Genomic DNA, 17,540 nt, shown 5'->3' on the forward strand with positions numbered 1-17,540 from the left:
CCATCACAGTGAGTCTCCTCCAGTCCCCTCCTCACTGTGATGGAAGGCCAGAATGTAATTTCTCTTCCCCTGCCGTCTTCTCCCGCGGTCAGGCTGTTGTAGTTGCCACGTTCCAGGCCGTGCCGGATGGTGAAAGGTCCGCGGCGGGCCGACCCAAGCCCCGCGACTCAGGGCGGGCGAAGACGCTGCCGCTGTGGGAGTAGTTTTACATTTGTTCTCAGTGAAAAATATCTTTTTCCCTGACTGAATGTTTTGTAGTTCCTAAAACAAACGGGCTTTTTCTCTGCACCACCATTAATAATCTTGGTTTTTATTTTCAAAGATGTTGTGAAGGTGCTCTTGAATATTATCACTCTCTTTGAATTGCTTTTTACTATTTTCCCGTAGTACTTGATTCTGAAACTTGAGAGGCCAGCAATAGTCCAGAGCATTACCTTTGGAAAATATGAGAAGACTCATGTTTGCAACCTGAAGAAGTTCAAAGTTTATGGGGGAATGAGTGAAGAGAACATGACTGAACTGCTGTCAAGGTGAGTGAGTATTAACGGTTATTGATCGACGTTGTATTGGTTGTTGTTAGCTTCCATCTGGAACCTTGACAATTTTATGCTTGCGGTTTTGCATTTCACTTGATGGATCTGTCGATGGTTTGATTACGATCTGAAAGCCAAATTGAAGATTTTGCATCTTGGTTCCAGAATGACGATGCATCTGAGTGCCATTACTTCCTAATTTTAAATGATTTTTGATATCTCTATGGCTAGCTTCTGATTTAGCATCAAAACGATTTCTACAGTGACCATCATGCTGTCATCCTGCTTCACATCATCCAGATTATATTTTCGTATCTAATACCAGCTTTTTTTATTGTCTTCGTATTTAATTTTGAATGTGGAAAACACTGATCAGTATTTGACTCAGATGATGTTTTGAAAGTTGGCTCGAGATGATTAATTGAGCAACATTTTGCTATTTGAGATTTAATGTCTGATCAGTTAAGGCTGTGAATTGCACAAAATTCATTGTTGATAAAAAAATTTACTTCATAAATACTTCATAATAATGGACCTCCATGAGTACAATTTTACTTGTGCAAATCAAAGCTATTCGCTTTTATACATGTCCAAGAATGAAATTGGTTGTTGTTTTCATGGGAAGGAAAGACGTTTAAAATAAGTTTAAAAGCATGCTGATTTAAATTCTGTACAGAAAAGTGAACCCAAATGTCTTCATCTGCCTGGCTAACCATTCATAATGAGGAAAAATTTAACTTGCAAATAATTAGGATATAGATGTGAAACACTATGGCAACAGTAATGGTGTTAGCATACAAGCTTCCAATTGCTATTGAGTGACGAAATAAAATTAATCTTGAAGACACTGAAGGTCAGTAGAAAGAATGTCAGCAAACGGCAGGCAAGAAGAGTAGTATAAATTAGTCTAAAAGTTAGCACAGTACCAGGAAACTGGAATCTATTAACAATGGCATCAGTGATTAAAGAACATAGCAATGGTAAAGATACGCACTGTGGTGTAGCGGTAGAGTTGCAGTGCCAGGGATCCGGGTACGATCCTGATTACGGGTGCTGTCTGTACAGAGTTTGTACGTTCTCCCCATCGCCGCGTGGATTTTCTCCGGGTACTCCTGTTTCCTCCCACATTCCAAAAATGTACAGGGTTGTAGGTTAATTGGTTTCAGTAAAGTTGTGAATTGACCCTCGTGTGTAGGATAATGTTGGTGTGTGGGAATCGCTGATCGGCGCGGACTCGGTTGGCTGAATGGCCTATTTCCGCGCTGTATCTGTAAACAAAACTAAAGATACAAGAGAAAATGTCTTCAATCAGGTCATATAATGTAGATTATAAAATGTAACAATGTTGCATGGATGAGTGGTGAACAGTAGGAAAACCACTTGGTCTGAATGCATACCTTGTGAGAAAATAATTTAAGTTAGCTTGGCAAGTAAGCAGAAAAAATAGAATACATAAAAACTTTCATAACTATTTGAAACAGGCAGCATCCCTGGAAAACATGGATAGGTGACGTTTCGGGTTGAGACTCTTGCTGAAGAAGTTTATATGTTCATAAGTGATAGGATCAGAATTAGGCTATTCGGCACACCAAGTCTACTTCACCATTTAATCATGGCTGATCTATCTCTACCTCCTAACCCCATTCTCCTGGCTTCTCCCTACAACCCCTAACACCCATACTAACCAAGTAGAAGGGTCATGACCCGAAACATCACCGATTCATGTTCTCCAGGGATGCTGCCTTTCCTGCTGAGTTACTGAATTCCATTTTGCATCTTTCCTTGCTAACCAGCATCTTCAGTTCCTAGTTTCTACCTTCAATCAGTATGTTGTCTTGCACTCTTTACGACTATTAGCTACATAATAAATCAGATGAGTGGGACATGCCATTTTGATGGGAAGAATTTTCCAACAGCATGTCTTCTTAGAACTCCAGTTTCTACCAACTGGGGTCGTGTTTGAACCCAACATCTTATGTAAGCCATTTGATTTGTGTATGCAAAATGGGTTGCATTCTGGAATATGATCATTTGTGTTTTGCAGTGAAGTGAAGTCATAGACTTGTACAGACTCTTCGGTCCAATTTGCCCAGGCTGACCAACATGCCCCATCTACACTTGTCCCACCTGCCTACGTTTGGCCTAGTTCCTTCTAAACCTATTACATCCTATTCATGCCAATAAACTGATCTGTTTTGGCATGAGAACAGAAAGAAAATGCAAAGAGAGCAAAATCAAACCAGATTGCTCCAAAACAAGGCAAAATTTAAAATGCTGTTAATATGTGGGAAAAGTCACCTGTTAGGGCCTTGGTAGACTTGGGATGCCATGTTGGCATCTTGGTTGTAATTTGAGGGTTTTGGAACAGTTGTTAAGGAAAAAAATACTTTCTGCTGGCAGATGAAGTGGAAACCTCAGGGCACAGATTTAAGATTGGCAAAATTCCCAGATGGAAAATAAATTTTGTTTTCTATGCAGCAGCAAGATTTGCTATTATGTACTGCCTAAAACGTCGGTGGAAGCAAAACTAATACTATCTTTTTTAAGGGGAATTAGATATGTACTTGGAAACAATCTATTTGCAGGCAAAAGGGTAAAGAAGGGGTAAATTGGTATGATTTGCTGGTTCTTTCAAAGAGCCTGCATCTTGGCATATTTGGCCAAATATTCTCTTTCTGTAACATGTGCTTGTATGTTTCCATGGTGACACTGTTTAAGCAAAGTTAATCAAAATGTAATTTAATGAGTCAAGATCTTAAAGTGTGTTGGGTAGATATTGGGTTGGGTAGATATTAAGACTTGAGAGAAGTAGGTGGCCACTCACATGCTGGCTGAGGCTGTCAAAGGGGCAAAGTTGATCTGGGACGGTGAATCCGAAATCTGACAACTTTCAGCTACAGGTGAGTTAGGCAAAAAAAAAAAAAATTTGACCTGCAATGATCTTCATAAACTGGAAAAAACAATTAGTTAGCTTCTTAGTGTTATCTTAAAATAGTTCCATGATGGCGCCCAATCCAAGCGACTATTTGCGTGCTAGCCACAGAAGCAGATCTACAATCCCATATTACAATCGCTCCACACTCTTAAATCTCTATTCCTGCAACAACACTTCTTACTTTAACTATGATACGATTGTAATTATGTTTTGTCTTTCTGCTGACCGGTTAGCCTGCAACAAAAGCTTTTCACTGTACCTCAGTACTCGTGACACTAAGCTAAAGTGAACTAAATCTGTGACTTGGATTAAGATCTTTGACGACACAACATGCATGCCATGGCAATTTGCATTGTCATTATTGTTTCATTTTCAGTCTGGAGGTCATTCCATTGACATGTGCTCATGTTTCTAATTCACAGTGGCTTAAAGAATGATTACAACAAGGAGACTTTCACTTTGAAGCACAAAATTGATGATCAGATGTTCCCCTGTCGTTTCATTAAAATAGGTAAGATCTTTGAATGATTTGTTTTAATGGTCCTCGTAAGCTATTCAGTAGAGCAAGTGCATGTGTTTTTTGGATGGTGACTCAGCAAGGAAATGGTTGAAGACTTGCCATTTAAATGGAACATGTCAGAATGTTTCAATTGAAGGTGATAATGGAACAGTGGACAGAGTACTTTGATTCTTAGGAAGTTGTTCGCAAGCCCTTAAAGAATTTTGGTGTACATATTTCTGATTGCTTCATGACTTCACTCACAATGAGAGAATAGTCGACTGGGCTTGTATTTACTGGAATTTAGAAGGATGCGAGGGGATCTTATAGAACCATAAACAATTCTTAAAGGATTGGACAGGCTAGATGCAGAAAAAATGTTCCCGATGTTGGGGGAGTCCAGAACCAGGGGTCACAGTTTAAGAATAAGGGGTATGCCATTTAGAACGGAGATGAGGAAGAACTTTTTCAGTCAGAGAGTGGTGAAGGTGTGGAATTCTCTGCCTCAGAAGGCAGTGGAGGCCAGTTCGTTGGATGCTTTCAAGAGAGAGCTGGATAGAGCTCTTAAGGATAGCGGAGTGAGGGGGTATGGGGAGAAGGCAGGAACGGGGTACTGATTGAGAGTGATCAGCCATGATCGCATTGAATGGCGGTGCTGGCTCGAAGGGTCAAATGGCCCACTCCACCTATTTTTCTATGTTTCTATGAAAGATTTTTAGCCCAAACGTATTCTTCAGATGGGAGGTCTCTTCTTACAACAAACTTGCCAATCAGTGATACTAATATACCTGTGAAATAAGAACTCCATCTTGCTCCTGGTCTATAATTTGCTCCTGGGCTATATTTTACAGGGAAAGTTTATAATTTTATTGCCGTCTTGAATGTTTAATGTTTTAATTTTCGTACAAAAATTCAGGCTCTTTCATAGTATATTGAATTCTATGCATGTTGTAATTTGAGATTTTTGCTTTGAGCTTATGTAATTTTGATTACTGCATTAGCTTCCAGGCAGAGCACTCCTAATGTAATACATTAAGGTTAGTCAATTTAAGCTACTTGTTCAAACCAGGGAATAAGTCTGCAAATGAGGATGAATGGTAACCATGCGCTAAAAGTAACTGGGATGAGAAATCAGCTGTAGTAGAAATTATAATGGAATCTCGGCTCGAAGAAGAACATTTAAAACTGAAAACTGGATAGTTGGCACAGGTTCTAAAAAGGAGGCAACTTAAATTGTCTGTAGAAAAAACTGAAATAATGAATGGGGCTATTTTTGGTGTGTCCATTGATCATATATCATCTATCTTAATGCAGTGAATAACGGACTTGGGGGGGGGGGGGGGGTGGTGTTGGTGGTGTGGAGGTTGGAATGGAGTAATGGGGACAGTTATTGCCGCTCGTCCCCTAGGGCGGCACGGTAGCGCAGCGGTAGAGTTGCTGCTTTACAGCGAATGCAGCGCCGGAGACTCAGGTTCGATCCTGACTACGGGTGCTGCACTGTAAGGAGTTTGTACGTTCTCCCCGTGACCTGCGTGGGTTTTCTCCGAGATCTTCGGTTTCCTCCCACACTCCAAAGACGTACAGGTATGTAGGTTAATTGGCTGGGTAAATGTAAAAATTGTCCCTAGTGGGTGTAGGATAGTGTTAATGTACGGGGATCACTGGGCGGCACGGACTTGGAGGGCCGAAAAGGCCTGTTTCCGGCTGTATATATATGATATGATATGATAATTGAGTACGGTATTATCATTGTATGTAGTTGAAACAAAGAACTGCAGATGTTGGTTAATATGCTTACGAACAAAGTGCTGAAGTAACTCAGCGGGTCAAGCAAGATCTCTGGAGAACATGGACATGTGACGCCAGGATCCTTCTTCAGACTGATTCAGTCTGCTGAGTTACTCCAGCACTTGGTCTCCAAATTTGAGGAAGGACATTCTTGCTGTTGAGGGCGTGCAGCATAGGTTTACTAGGTTAATTCCCGGAATGGCGGGACTGTCGTATGTTGAAAGACTGGAGCGACTAGGCTTGTATACACTGGAATTTAGAAGGATGAGAGGAGATCTTATCGAAACGTATAAGATTATTAAGGGGTTGGACACGTTAGAGGCAGGAAACATGTTCCCAATGTTGGGGGAGTCCAGAACAAGGGGCCACAGTTTAAGAATAAGGGGTAGGCCATTTAGAACGGAGATGAGGAAAAACTTTTTCAGTCAGAGAGTTGTGAATCTGTGGAATTCTCTGCCTCAGAAGGCAGTGGAGGCCAATTCTCTGAATGCATTCAAGAGAGAGCTAGATAGAGCTCTTAAGGATAGCGGAGTCAGGGGGTATGGGGAGAAGGCAGGAACGGGGTACTGATTGAGAATGATCAGCCATGATCACATTGAATGGCGGTGCTGGCTCGAAGGGCCGAATGGGCTACTCCTGCACCTATAGTCTATTGCCTATTGGTGTCATTTCACCTTAAATCCAGGCTCCGATGCTGCTGGTTTGCACCAGTGAGCCCTTCGCCAGTTGTTGACCACACTGTTGACGCAGTTGTGTTGCAGCTCGGAAGTTAGAACTGCAAGAGGCCAGTGGTGGCGTCAGCAGGTCCGTCTCCTATAACCGTTATTCGTTATAAGGTGTCCGTTAAAACAAGGCTTTACTGTATATTAAGTCTGATGCAGGATCACGACCCGAAACATCACCCATTCATGTTTTCCAGAGGTGCTACCTAACCTGTTGAGTTACTCTCGCACTTTCTGGCCTTAATATATTAGACTCAAAGTTTGCGATTATGTTAATTTTCTAGAGAAGCGGTGGATTGCCGTAATTGATGTAGATGAGGTGGAGGTAAATGGCAGTGTAATTGTAGATTGGGTGAGGTATGAATACATCTTGGCGTGAGGTGGCACATTTTTGGTAGGAAGAGGAGGCTGCAAACTCTTGAGAACATTAAATGTATGAAATACAGCAATTAGGGGCCAGGAATACAGAAATATGGATCATTAACATTAACACCACTAGTTGATAAGGCAATGCATAGACATTGATTTCTGGAGTGAATTAATCAAAAAGGAACAAATATTTGAAACCGAGTCGATCCTTGATTAAAACTTGGAAAACTCTTTTGGTTCTAATGTGTGTATATTATGATGGGTGCTGAAGCATTGAATGGCCTGCTAAAGAAAATTTACCAGAATGATACTTGATCCTCGTGTTACGAATGATTAAACAGATGGATTCACTTTTCAGATCAATATAATGATAAAGTTTGTGGCAATAAAGGCAAAACCTTGATCTGGTTGAGAAATTTGCTGAAAGACATGATGGAGAGGACCGCAGTGGTGAAAAACATGCAATCTATGGGCCTCAGTCGGCCTATGCAATCGTTAACACTGGATTTGTTGATATTTATAGAAAAATTGTCAAATGTGTAATTTATGAAAATCTCAGTTAATTAAACTTTTAAGTTCTGATCATCCATCATTCAATAAATTAATAAACACTTTTAGGCCTGAATAATTAGAACAGCATTTTCCATCCAAATCCAGAACTTGATTGCTCAACATTACTACTGTACTTGATGTTGGACCTGACCTTGTGTAATATTGACAGGTGAAGCAAAACTAATGCAATTTCACTTCGTATTTTCATTTTGAAGTCCCTTTTAAATTGGCTGATGGATCATAGCATTAGGTGGTTGTTTCCAGTCATTCATTTGCAGTAATGACCTGTTTTCATTATGTAGATTTTAAGTTAAAATTGGCACGAAGGACATTCTAAGGTTGATTTTTGCAGGATTCTTTTACAAATGAAAAAAATGACAGCGGCAGTAGGTTGTCAATATGGGCCTTGGCTTGGGGATTTGAGGTAATTAAAATGTATTTCAATCTCTAAATTTTGATTGCCCTACTTCCTGTATGTAGTAAGTTCCACATTGACTATTTTATTGTGTTCTTTCATTACCTCTGTACTACTAATATCAACTGCTTCCTTTCATTTATTCCCCCGCCCCCATCTTTTTAAGATAACTTTATCATTGGAAGAAAGAAATTCCAATTGGTGGTTTCAATGGTTACAGTACTGAGATGAGTTGTGCATCATCTTTTGTCATAAAATGCTGGAGTAACTCAGCAGGTCAGGCAGCATTTCTGGAGAGAAGGAATGGGTGATGTTTCGGGTCGAGACAAGGGTCCTGACCTGCTGAGTTACTCCAGCATTTTGTGAAATAAATACCTTTGATTTGTACCAGCATCTGCAGTTGTTTTCTTACACATCTTTTGTCATGATACCTTTAATTCTGACCTTCCCCAATATCTTTTTTAAAACAAAAATAAGGCGAGATTCATTGCTTGTAATACCTCACTTGGGGTAGAGCATCACCTCAGTGAGAACTTCATACTTTTGATTTGGAAAGCATGCCCTGACACCATGGAGTTATTTCCTTGAAACCTGCAATAGTAAAGCTTCAGTGCTCATAACCCAGAATTGCTATTTTTAAATCGATCAATGCAGAAGGAGTGCATTAAATATGTGATAAGTATCATAATATAAATATCTTCAAAGAAGTAATACCAGGACAGAAATCCAAAATCCACAAACACAATTGTCCCGGCAGACCCATTGTCTCTGCCTGCTCATGCCCCACCGAACTTATCTCTACCTACCTCGACTCCATCCTATCCCCCCTGGTCAAATCCCTCCCCACCTACGTCCAAGACACCTCACACGCTCTCCATCTCCTGGATAACTTCCGGTTCCCAGGCCCCCACTCCCTCATTTTCACCATGGATGTCCAGTCACTCTACACTTCCATCCCCCTCGAAGCCCTCCGTTTCTTCCTCGACCGTAGAACCAGCCAATCCCCATCGACCAACACTCTCCTCCGCCTAGCAGAGCTGGTTCTTACCCTCAACAACTTCTCCTTTGACTTCTCCCACTTCCTCCAAACCAGAGGCGTGGCTATGGGCACTCGCATGGGCCCTAGCTACGCCTGCCTCTTTGTTGGGTACGTCGAACAATCCCTGTTCCAGACGTACACTGGCCCCATCCCCGAACTCTACCTCCGCTACATCGACGACTGCATTGGTGCTACCTCTTACACCCATGCAGAACTCACTGACTTTATACACTTCACCTCCAATTTCCATCCTGCCCTTAAATATACCTGGACTATCTCTGACATCTCCCTCCCGTTTCTGGACCTCACCATCTCCATCACAGGAGAAAAACTAGTGACGGACATTTATTACAAGCCCACCGACTCGCACAGCTATCTGGACTACACTTCTTCCCACCCGGTCCCCTGCAAAAAGTCTATCCCCTACTCCCAATTCCTCCGTCTACGCCGCATCTGCGCCCGGGATGAGGTGTTTCACACTAGGGCTTCCGAGATGTCCTCGTTTTTCAGAAAACGGGGCTTCCCCTCCTCCATTATAGATGAGGCTCTCACTAGGGTCTCTTCTACATCCCGCAGCTCCGCTCTTGCTCCCCATCCCCACACTCGCAACAAGGACAGGATCCCCCTCGTTCTCACCTTCCACCCCACCAGCCAGCGGATCCAACATATTATCCACCAACATTTCCGTCACCTACAACAGGACCCCACCACTGGCCATATCTTCCCATCCCCTCCCCTCTCTGCGTTCCGCAGAGACCGATCCCTCCGCAACTCCCTGGTCCACTCGTCCCTTCCTACCCAAACCACCCTAACCCCGGGCACTTTCCCTTGCAACCGCACGAGATGCAACACCTGTCCCTTTACCTCCCCCCTCAACTCCATCAAAGGACCCAAACATTCTTTCCAGGTGAGACAGAGGTTCACCTGCACCTCCTCCAACCTCATCTATTGCATCCGCTGCTCTAGATGTCAACTTATCTATATCGGCGAAACCAAGCGCAGGCTCGGCGATCGCTTCGCTGAACACCTGCGCTCGGTCCGCATTAACGCAACTGATCTCCCAGTGGCCCAGCACTTTAACTCCCCCTCCCATTCCCAGTCTGACCTCTCTGTCATGGGCCTCCTCCAGTGCCATAGTGAGGCCCGCCGGAAATTGGAGGAGCAGCACCTCATATTTCGCCTGGGCAGTTTGCGGCCCGGTGGTATGAACGTCGACTTCTCCAACTTCAGATAGCTCCTCTGTCCCTCCCTTCCCCTCCTCCTTCCCAGATCTCCCTCTATCTTCCTGTCTCCACCTATATCCTTCCTTTGTCCCACCCCCGACATCAGTCTGAAGAAGGGTCTCGACCCGAAACGTCACCCATTCCTTCTCTCCCGAGATGCTGCCTGACCTGCTGAGTTACTCCAGCATTTTGTGAATAAATCGATTTGTACCAGCATCTGCAGTTATTTTCTTATAATACCAGGACAGAACTATAATGGGCACCACATAGCAAATACGCAAGGAAGATTTTATTTTTAATTTAGACATATTTATTGGAATCAATTGTTGCTCGGATGACTGTGAAGCTTGCATTGTAGCTGACAGATTGAATTGTCTGGCACCCTTGGCAGATTAACTTGCCATTTTCATTTTTATATATGAAGACTTGTCTAACACCACGGGTGCTATTCTCTCTGAATTCTATTGTTCTATTCTGTTAATTGATGAAGACTTAATGTCGTTTTCTAGATAGGTCCTGAAGTATTTTACAAGGCTCCAAGAATTCATATTTTAGAGATTAACCAGTTGGAGCATTGAGTATAAAAGTTAGATGTTGCAGCTGTATGAAACTTTTTGGTTAGGCATATTTTGTTCAGTTTTGGTTGTTGCATAAAATGAAGGATGGGAGGCTTCGGAGAGGGTGCAGGAGGTCTTTTCAGATTAGAGAGTATTAGTTATAAGTGAGGTTGGACAGACATTAATAGTTTTCTCTCGAGCATTGGAGGCTGAGGAGCAACCTGGTTGAAGCATATAAAGTTATGAGAGGCATAGACAGGGTAGATCGTCTTTTACTCAAAGTGGAAATATCAAATACTAGAGGGCATAGATTTTAGGTGGGAGATGGAATATTTAAAGGAGATTTGTGAGGAAAGTTCCTTAAACAGAGTTGCTGGTGCCTGGAATGTGCTTTCAGGGAAAGTGGTGGGAGCAGATTACAACAGCAATTAGACAATCAGTTCATGAAGCATTTAGACAAGCACTTGAACAGGCAGGAAATGGAAGGATATAGACCACGTACAGGCAGATGGGATTAATTTAAACTTGCAACATGAGATATCGTGGCCTGAAGGGCCTGTTCCTGTGCTGTTCTATGTTCTACAATTGCTACTGCTCATTTATAATTTCAACATTCAAATTTAAAATTGCTTCCTGATTTTATTAACCCTCATTGGGCAATAAACGAATTTGCTTTTATTGTCCTGGTCAGTCACCAGTGAACACAGCATTATCTGCGTGAGAAATTGTTTCAATTAATTAGGTTCTTCAGAGCCAAGACGATGAATGTTAGTAACGTACTGTGAGATAGACAATAATATTGAATGAACAGAGTGCATTGCGTTTAGCCTTTTGTTTCTGAAACGAAATTAGCACCTCCTCCAAATATAATGTTTTAAAAATTCATGAGACGATATTAGGTTAATAATAAACACCGAATTATCCTTGCATTGTACTCAGAAAAGTCAGAAATCTTCTTGCCTATTTTTAGTCTGACTGAGGAAATTTATTAATGTGCTATAAAGGTGCCTATTTAGAAATGTTTTTGTTGAATTATTGATCTTCCTTCCATCTTCAATGTGTGACTTCATAATGCGTTTGTAGAATTGGGTATGAATGGTTGAAAATGAGGTGAATACTCGTGAATGTATGTACTGTTGGCAAAAAAAACTGTCTTTCTATTTGATGGTTTTTAATGCAAGTAACTTAATGTTTACTATTCTTTCCTAACATTTATTGAACTACATATTTGTTTATTTTCCTTCTGTGCACTCTGCTGAATCCTACGTTTCGTTACTGCAAAATGTGCCTCAATGATTTGAATCAAAATATTTGTCTCTTATTAAATGAATTATTAAATAAGTGAGTAAATGATGTGCAGTATTACTATTTTAAGGTTATGTAAAACTACAACATACGAACAGCGGACTTAAAACTTTTTTCCAACTTTGTCTTTACAGTTCCATTAATGTCTTGGGGTCCTAGCTTTAACTTCAGCATCTGGTATGTTGAAGTACATGGAATAGATGAACCAGATATTGTTCAACCCTGCCTTAACTGGTACAGCAAGGTAGGAATAATCTATCTTGTTATATGTAAGACGTTCTCCCTCTTTCAAAGTTAAATTAAATTAAAAAAAAACTTACTTATGCTTTGGTTGCATTGTTTTAATATTTATAATGAATTCACTGATGATTAGTTAATCTTCACGCCTCATGAATGATGTGCAGGTAGTGAGAGGAATTGGTTCTAAAGCTTATTTGAAAACTTGAAAAATATCGATGCATATTTTAAGGTTTTACAAGAAGGAGAGTTTGATAAATGTCGTTGTTCTGTAACAAGTTAATTTGAATCCCTTTCTTCTGTTTCTGAAAGCCATTTTGAAGCAGATAACAAATGTTGGTGCATTTTTATTTTAACTCATCTTGTCTAACTGATCTTTTCAAATTGGAACATTTCCATGTTTTATGCTGCTCAATAATGTAGCCTCATATCACTTGAACAAAGACCGTTTACAGAGATGGTTAAAATTAGCAAAGCATACAGGTTTTCAAATGCTGAAGCAAAAACAGAAAAATGCTGTAAATAGTTGGCTAATCAGTAGGTCCGACCTTTTCTTCAGTAGCTTTTAACTACTTTCCCATCAGTTTGCATGATTTCAGAAGCTGTACAAAGCAAGCTGAGTTTGACTTAAAGTGCCCTTGAGTTATGGACATTCACTCGTATCAGAGAATAAGGGAACCAGTTAAATTATTCTCCAAGTAGCATCTTCCAAACCTGCAAGCCTTTACCGTCAAGCAAGAGCTAAATAACATTCAGGCAAAGGCTGGAATGTGGATGCTATTGCATTCCCACATCAGAGGCTTCTGAATCAAGAACTTTGAAACAACATTGCAGTTCTTGTATTGAAGGAGCTCAGTGGTTCTTGTATATGGCTTGCCACCATCTTCTCAAGGGCAAATAGAGATGGGTAGTAAATGCTGACCGTGTCTCTGATGCCACATTCAAGGAGACTAAAATCTAAAGCCAAATCAAGAGCAATTTTATTTATGGCTATATATTAGTACATTTAAGGCTGGCCTGATCAATTGTTCAGGCATTTCCGCTTGCAATGTCAATATGTAAGATTGACATTGCACAGCATACCAATGTGGAACTGCTGTGATGTTGCATGACTGGTTTGAAAAGAAATGAATTTTGACGTGCTCTATCAGAAGTGGTAGCGCTAAATCTAGGCAGATTTACAGCAAAAAAAATATTGCCCAGCTCAGAGATTTGAAACTAACCTTGGATTGAGGTTAGTTTCAAATCTCTGAGCTGGGCAATATTTTTTGCCTCACTTCTATTGGCAATGTGTCAATGTTTATTAAGACTTCTCAGTTAAATTGTTGATAAATAATATTATTTGGGGATTAAAAAAAAAAAAATCTCATGTCCAAAATCTTTGGTCTCCTAAGTGGAACTCTAAACATGATGATGCTTTCGCACTTCTGGGTCTCAAATTATGATAGCTGAATGGACGGTGGTGAATATTGACTTGAACATTTGCAAAAGACTAACTGATTACTATTTTGATGAAACAAACTAGTGTTGATATTTCATAACTTTTGTTCCCATTACTGGAGACCTAGTCTTTCATGGCATAAAAATGTTCTTCACTGTTTGCTTATGTTCCAGTAGTACCGTGAACAAGAAGCCATTAGGCTATGCTTGAAACACTTCCGCCAGCACAACTACACCGAGGCCTTTGAGTCACTGCAGAAGAAAACTAAGATTGCATTGGAGCACCCAATGTTAACTGAACTGCATGACAAGTTGGTTCTGAAAGGCGACTTTGATGCTTGTGAAGGACTGATTGAGAAAGCTGTCAGTGGTGAGTGTATTTTTCCTGATGCTTTCTTGTGTGAATAAAGTGAGAAAGAGCCATTGGTGATGATACCTGTATCCATAAATAACTTGCATTCTTTCATGGGCTTGGAGTCCATGGTAACGGCTATTATTATTATTATTAAATTTATTAAGCAGACTCATGGTCCATTAGAATACACATACAGTACACAGTATATACATATAAAATTAAATTAAATTAGAAAAGGCAACAATACCATTGTTTCCACATAGGTGACAGGTATCTCACGGCACTGAAACCAGGATTTACCAGCAGCACAATGATGGAATTCTGAGAACCATTCAATCGGCATATAAATTTAAACATGAGATTCCTCAACAGGGCATGAAACGTATTGACTCCTGCACTACAAAACAGTTCACTTGCACTGCACCACCTTGGCTTTCTAAGCAATATGCGCATGCAGTCATTATAGGCAACCTTAAGTTTATGGATGCTTGACTTATTAAACTTTATCCACAAAGGAGCAGTGTAAAGAGGAGTACAGTACGCTCTAAACAGGTTTATCTTGACATTTCCTGACCACCAGTGGAATTTCCTAACCAACACGTTAGCTTGTGCATACAACATGCGGCGCTGTCTATACATGTCCTCATCATCAGACATTTGATCTGTGATGACATGTCCCAGATACTTAGCTTTACAGCAGACAGATAGAACCTGCCCTGACAGGTAAAATGATGGGAAGACTAGATCTTTGTCCCCTTTTACTTTACAAATCATGACAACGCTCTTTTTAGCATTGTATTTCACGTCAAATTGGACACCATACTCAGAGCATATATTCAACATCTGCTGAAACCCAGCACTGCTAGGAGAAAAAACCGCCAGACCATCGGCATACATAAGATGGTTTACCAGGGTGTTACCAATCATACATCCTATTTTACAGCCTCTAAGCTGTTCAGATAAATCATTCATGTACACATTAAAGAGGGCTGGTGAGAGTAGCCCCCCCTGGCGAACCCCATTACCAACACCAAATGTTACAGAGACTGCATTACCCCATTTGACCTGCATGCTCTGGTTGGCGTACCAATATGCCAGGACCCTAATTATACTGTTAGGCACTCCTCTTTGACTCAGTTTTTGGAACAGCTTATGATGGTTGACTCGATCAAAAGCTTTAGAGGCATCAATAAAACCAATTAACACAGAGGAATTCTGCCTTCTATACATTTCAACCATTTCCTTCAGGGCATAGATACATAAATCAGTACCATGCTTAGCCTTGAAGCCAAACTGGTTGTCTGTAGTACCCAAATAAAAACATAATCTATCTAATAAAATTCTTTCCAGGACTTTGGATAACACACTGGCTAGAGCAATCGGTCTGTAATTATCCAAGCTCCCCACCTTGCCCGCTTTGTCCTTGATGACAGGCACCAGAATAACGGACAACATGGAGTCCGGTAACAGACCATGATTCATAAGGCCAGTAAAACAGATTGCAAGAAGGACAGCAACCCTCGGGCTTGCAAGTTTGAGGTGCTTTGCAGTGATCTGATCTAAGCCGCGAGCTTTGTTATCAGCTAGCTTTGTGATTGCTTGATAGACCTTATTGGCTGTGATTCCCACTTTGTCACTGTTGGCAATGTTGCCCACTTTGTAGGGATCACTTTTAATACAATTGAATAGCTCAGAGTAATGTTGCCTCCACAAATCAGCTATGTTGTCGGCTCCTGAGACTCCTTCTATGGTACATGGTAACGATGTACTGCCTCTGTTCAGAGCTCTCACCTCCTTCCAGAAGCCAGTAACATCGTTACCAAGGAGCTTATCAGCCATAGAGTCTGCTCTCATTAATTGTTTGTGTTTGCTGATATAACGAACTGCATATTTATACCGAGCATTACTAAGCTTTTTGTGATCCAGGACAGGCCCCTCTCTGGGCCTACCTGCCAGGACCCAAGCCTTAAAGGCATCCTTAGCTTCAGCATGATGAGCAGCCACATGTTTATTCCACCCTGGCTTAATGCTGTGTCTTTTATCAGAGTGAGTAAAGCATGGCCTACTAGCTTCATACACAGCACCCACAAGGTGGGGGTATGTTCCCAAGAGCAACATGATCATAGTTTCCAAAATGAGACAAGCCTGGGATATTATTTATGCAATGGGAAGGAAATAATCAAGGGCCAGAGTCGCCCGAGTCACACCTTCTTCTTCTTCCCTCTTCCATCAGGCACTAGGTACAGAAGTTTGAAAACTCATATCTCCCAGATTTAGGGACAGTTTCTTCCCAGTTGTTATCAGGCAACTGAACCTTCCTCTCATCAGCAAGAGTGCAGTCCTGACTTCCCATCAATCTCATCAGAAACTTTTGATCTATCTTTAATCAGACTTTATCTTGCACTGCACGTTGTAAGCTTTATCCTTTATCTGAGCACTGTGGATGGCTTAATTACAATCATGTATAGTGAACGTCTGAAAAAGGGTTTCGACCCGAAACATCACCCATCCTTTTTCTCTAGAGATGCTGCCTGACCCGCTGAGTTACTCTAGCACTTTGTATCTATCTTAAATAACACGTTGGACCTGTGGCTGTATACTATTTCCTTGTGCTTTATGTGTTAACATAGAATGGTATACATAAGCCCCAAACGTTTTATCATTTGCTCCTGGGAAAGAAACTGTTGCTGACTTTATTTGCACTGCCTGTTTTAAGTACCATATCTCAATAGCTGAACCATTAGGGGCACCTCATTTTATTAGTTAATCATCAGTATCTTGATTTCTGAAATATGTTGAAATCTAACTAGAAACTTTTGATTTATTTTCAAAGTTGATTTTTGCCAGCCAAGCACATATATTTTAGGAAAGTATATAATTCTGCACAGTGCAATTAGACTGTAAAAATGCTTCTTTTCAGACATGCTGTTAGCAGCAATGTGCCAAAGTAATTCCTGGAACAGTGGCAATGTCGTTCTGCTTTATTGTTAAACGGCAAACATTTTCGCAGTACATGCCACGTGCGAAACAATGAATGGACAAATACTTTGTCTTAATATCTAACAGAAATTTGCAGGATTGATTTGTGGGTGATAATTCTCCTATATTGCAGCATTCCCAGATATTAAAAAAATTGTGAAAACCATGGAGCAAATGCATTGTTTTTGCTTGTTTAACTTATTATGTGACTTTTAGCCTGAAGAGTGTAATCCGCCAACTTGGTGCATAAGGTCAGGTCAGAAGTTTGTGATGATTATCTAAATCATTCCAGTGCACTATCCAGCATTCAGAATTAAGGTAACATGTTGTATCTTATGTAAGGGGAAAATGTGATATAACTGTTAAGTGTGAGAAGTGTGCAGGAACAGTAAGGGAGATTGAGGATAAAAAGTATAGAAGGATTGATACAGTGACAGTGAGGTTGAGTAGCAAGTTTGTTACTTGTGCTAAATTTGCTTTGGATAAGATGGTTCAGAATTCAGTGGATGAATTATTTAATTCTGGAGCATTGACATCTTTAGAAAGAAAATTAAGAAATAGCTGTATAAAGTACTATTACTGAGGGAGATCG

General features: G+C 40.8%; 1 protein-coding gene across 2 annotated transcripts in view; it reads left to right on the forward strand.

Moving 5' to 3' along the window:
• Nucleotides 1-17,540, forward strand: part of mkln1 (muskelin 1, intracellular mediator containing kelch motifs) — a 104,345-nt gene that overhangs the window by 17,177 nt on the left and 69,628 nt on the right. For both annotated transcript variants that reach the window (XM_078419525.1, XM_078419526.1), the window contains exons 3-6: nt 388-530; nt 3,891-3,979; nt 12,072-12,181; nt 13,792-13,984. In XM_078419525.1, coding sequence (XP_078275651.1) covers nt 388-530; nt 3,891-3,979; nt 12,072-12,181; nt 13,792-13,984 — 535 coding nt within the window. The remainder of the gene's footprint in view (nt 1-387; nt 531-3,890; nt 3,980-12,071; nt 12,182-13,791; nt 13,985-17,540) is intronic.

This window comes from Rhinoraja longicauda, chromosome 23 (assembly GCF_053455715.1).
Source record: "Rhinoraja longicauda isolate Sanriku21f chromosome 23, sRhiLon1.1, whole genome shotgun sequence".
NCBI classification, from domain to species: domain Eukaryota; kingdom Metazoa; phylum Chordata; class Chondrichthyes; order Rajiformes; family Arhynchobatidae; genus Rhinoraja; species Rhinoraja longicauda.